Source organism: Protobothrops mucrosquamatus, unplaced genomic scaffold, assembly GCF_001527695.2.
Source record: "Protobothrops mucrosquamatus isolate PMUCROS unplaced genomic scaffold, P.Mucros_1.0 scaffold72, whole genome shotgun sequence".
In the NCBI taxonomy this organism is placed as follows: Eukaryota; Metazoa; Chordata; class Lepidosauria; order Squamata; family Viperidae; genus Protobothrops; species Protobothrops mucrosquamatus.
In genome coordinates, this window is record NW_015386450.1 from 146,360 (window position 1) to 147,780 (window position 1,421).

The 1,421-nt window shown below is 47.2% G+C and overlaps 1 protein-coding gene across 1 annotated transcript in view; it reads left to right on the forward strand.

Annotated features, from left to right (window-relative positions):
• Positions 1–703: 703 nt before the first annotated feature.
• Positions 704–1,421, forward strand: part of AGBL1 (ATP/GTP binding protein like 1) — a 134,995-nt gene continuing 134,277 nt past the window's right edge. The window contains exon 1 of the mRNA XM_015812163.1: positions 704–754. Coding sequence (XP_015667649.1) covers positions 704–754 — 51 coding nt within the window. The remainder of the gene's footprint in view (positions 755–1,421) is intronic.

Genomic DNA, 1,421 nt, shown 5'->3' on the forward strand with positions numbered 1-1,421 from the left:
AAACAACAACTGGACTGTACCATCCATCTTTGCCCACTCTGCTAAACCAAGACCGAAGAAACCAGAGTGAGTCTGACGGGTGTGCCTAATTTTGAAGTGTGTCTTTAAGAGCTTGCCAGTGTCCCTTCTTTGTGCCCCACTGCTTCCCTGGACTTGTGTGTCTCGTGTCCGTCTGCAGGCCTCTCTGATTTCACTGGGAGAGAAGCAGACACACCAAATGGCCTCAGAAGGTCCTCTGGAACGGATCAGCCGGTCAGCTGAGAATGCCTGTCAGGCAGCCAAGTTCAACCGTCCGCTCCTCCGGTCCCTCTGCCCGAAGGACTATGCAAATTTGCCTCTTTCTCCGCTTTTCCCCTCGCCAGCTATCCTACATGCCTCTGGCGGTGCACTAAACACCCAGACCTTTTGCTGAGAGCTTTTCTTAATCCCCTGGATTCTTTATATAGGAATTAATCTCTCCGCCACACTGGGAGAGCAGCAAAGAGACAGGAGATCTGGGTGGGAAGCTGATGCCTATGTCTGTATGTGTATTTGTTTCGTATGTGGAGGTCTAGAACGGTATTTCTTTTTTTTTTTTTAATTCTCTCCTGATCTGGATTGAGCTGCTCTCCTTGATCAGGCCAAGGGACAACAGCAGTTGGGGAAAAAAAAAAACTTTCTGTTGGCATTTAAAAGTTTTGGGGTGGGTTTCAAGCATAGCAACATGGCTGAGCAAGGAAGTAGTGGCTTGCAGGTTCTTCTCTCTACTTTTCAGGTAAGAAACTAGCTGGAGAGAAATCTGATGGCTATGTGGCTCCTTTCCCCCCCCCCTTTCCCTCAAGACAAGCCGGGGGGGAATTATCTAGTGGTGGAAGCTTTGATATATTACACTTCCTGCATCCCAAATCAGAGGAGAGCATTCTGTGCACTAGTCACGGTGGATGTATGAAAAGAGGCACTGCTATGCGGCAGGAAGTCTGCCTTCAGATCTCCCCTCTGCTACGGACTTCACCATGTGGCTGTTCACCCCCCCACCCCACCCCAGTTACACCTTAGGTACAATGCTTCTGAAATATCTCACCTAAGAGAACATGCCGTGCACCCAGAATATTTGACTATTGAGTGATGCTTGAAACGTATTATGGTTGGACTGGAGTTATGAGGGCAGGTCTTTTTTCCCGTCTCTTTTGCAAGCTTTGGTTGTCTTCAGTTTTAGAGTAAAATGGTATTTTTTTCCCCTATGCTTTTAAAATATTTTTTTTTAAGATAAGAGCTTTGCTAAACAGGTGACAAGCCTGGGTTCAAATCTGTTTAGGGAGACAGATATCTGTCTGTCTGTCTGTCTCTCTCTCTCTCTCTCTCTCTCTCTCTGTGTGTGTGTCTCTCTGTCTGTGTCTTCTCTCTCTCTCTCTCTCTCTCTCTCTCTCTCTCTCTCTCTCTCT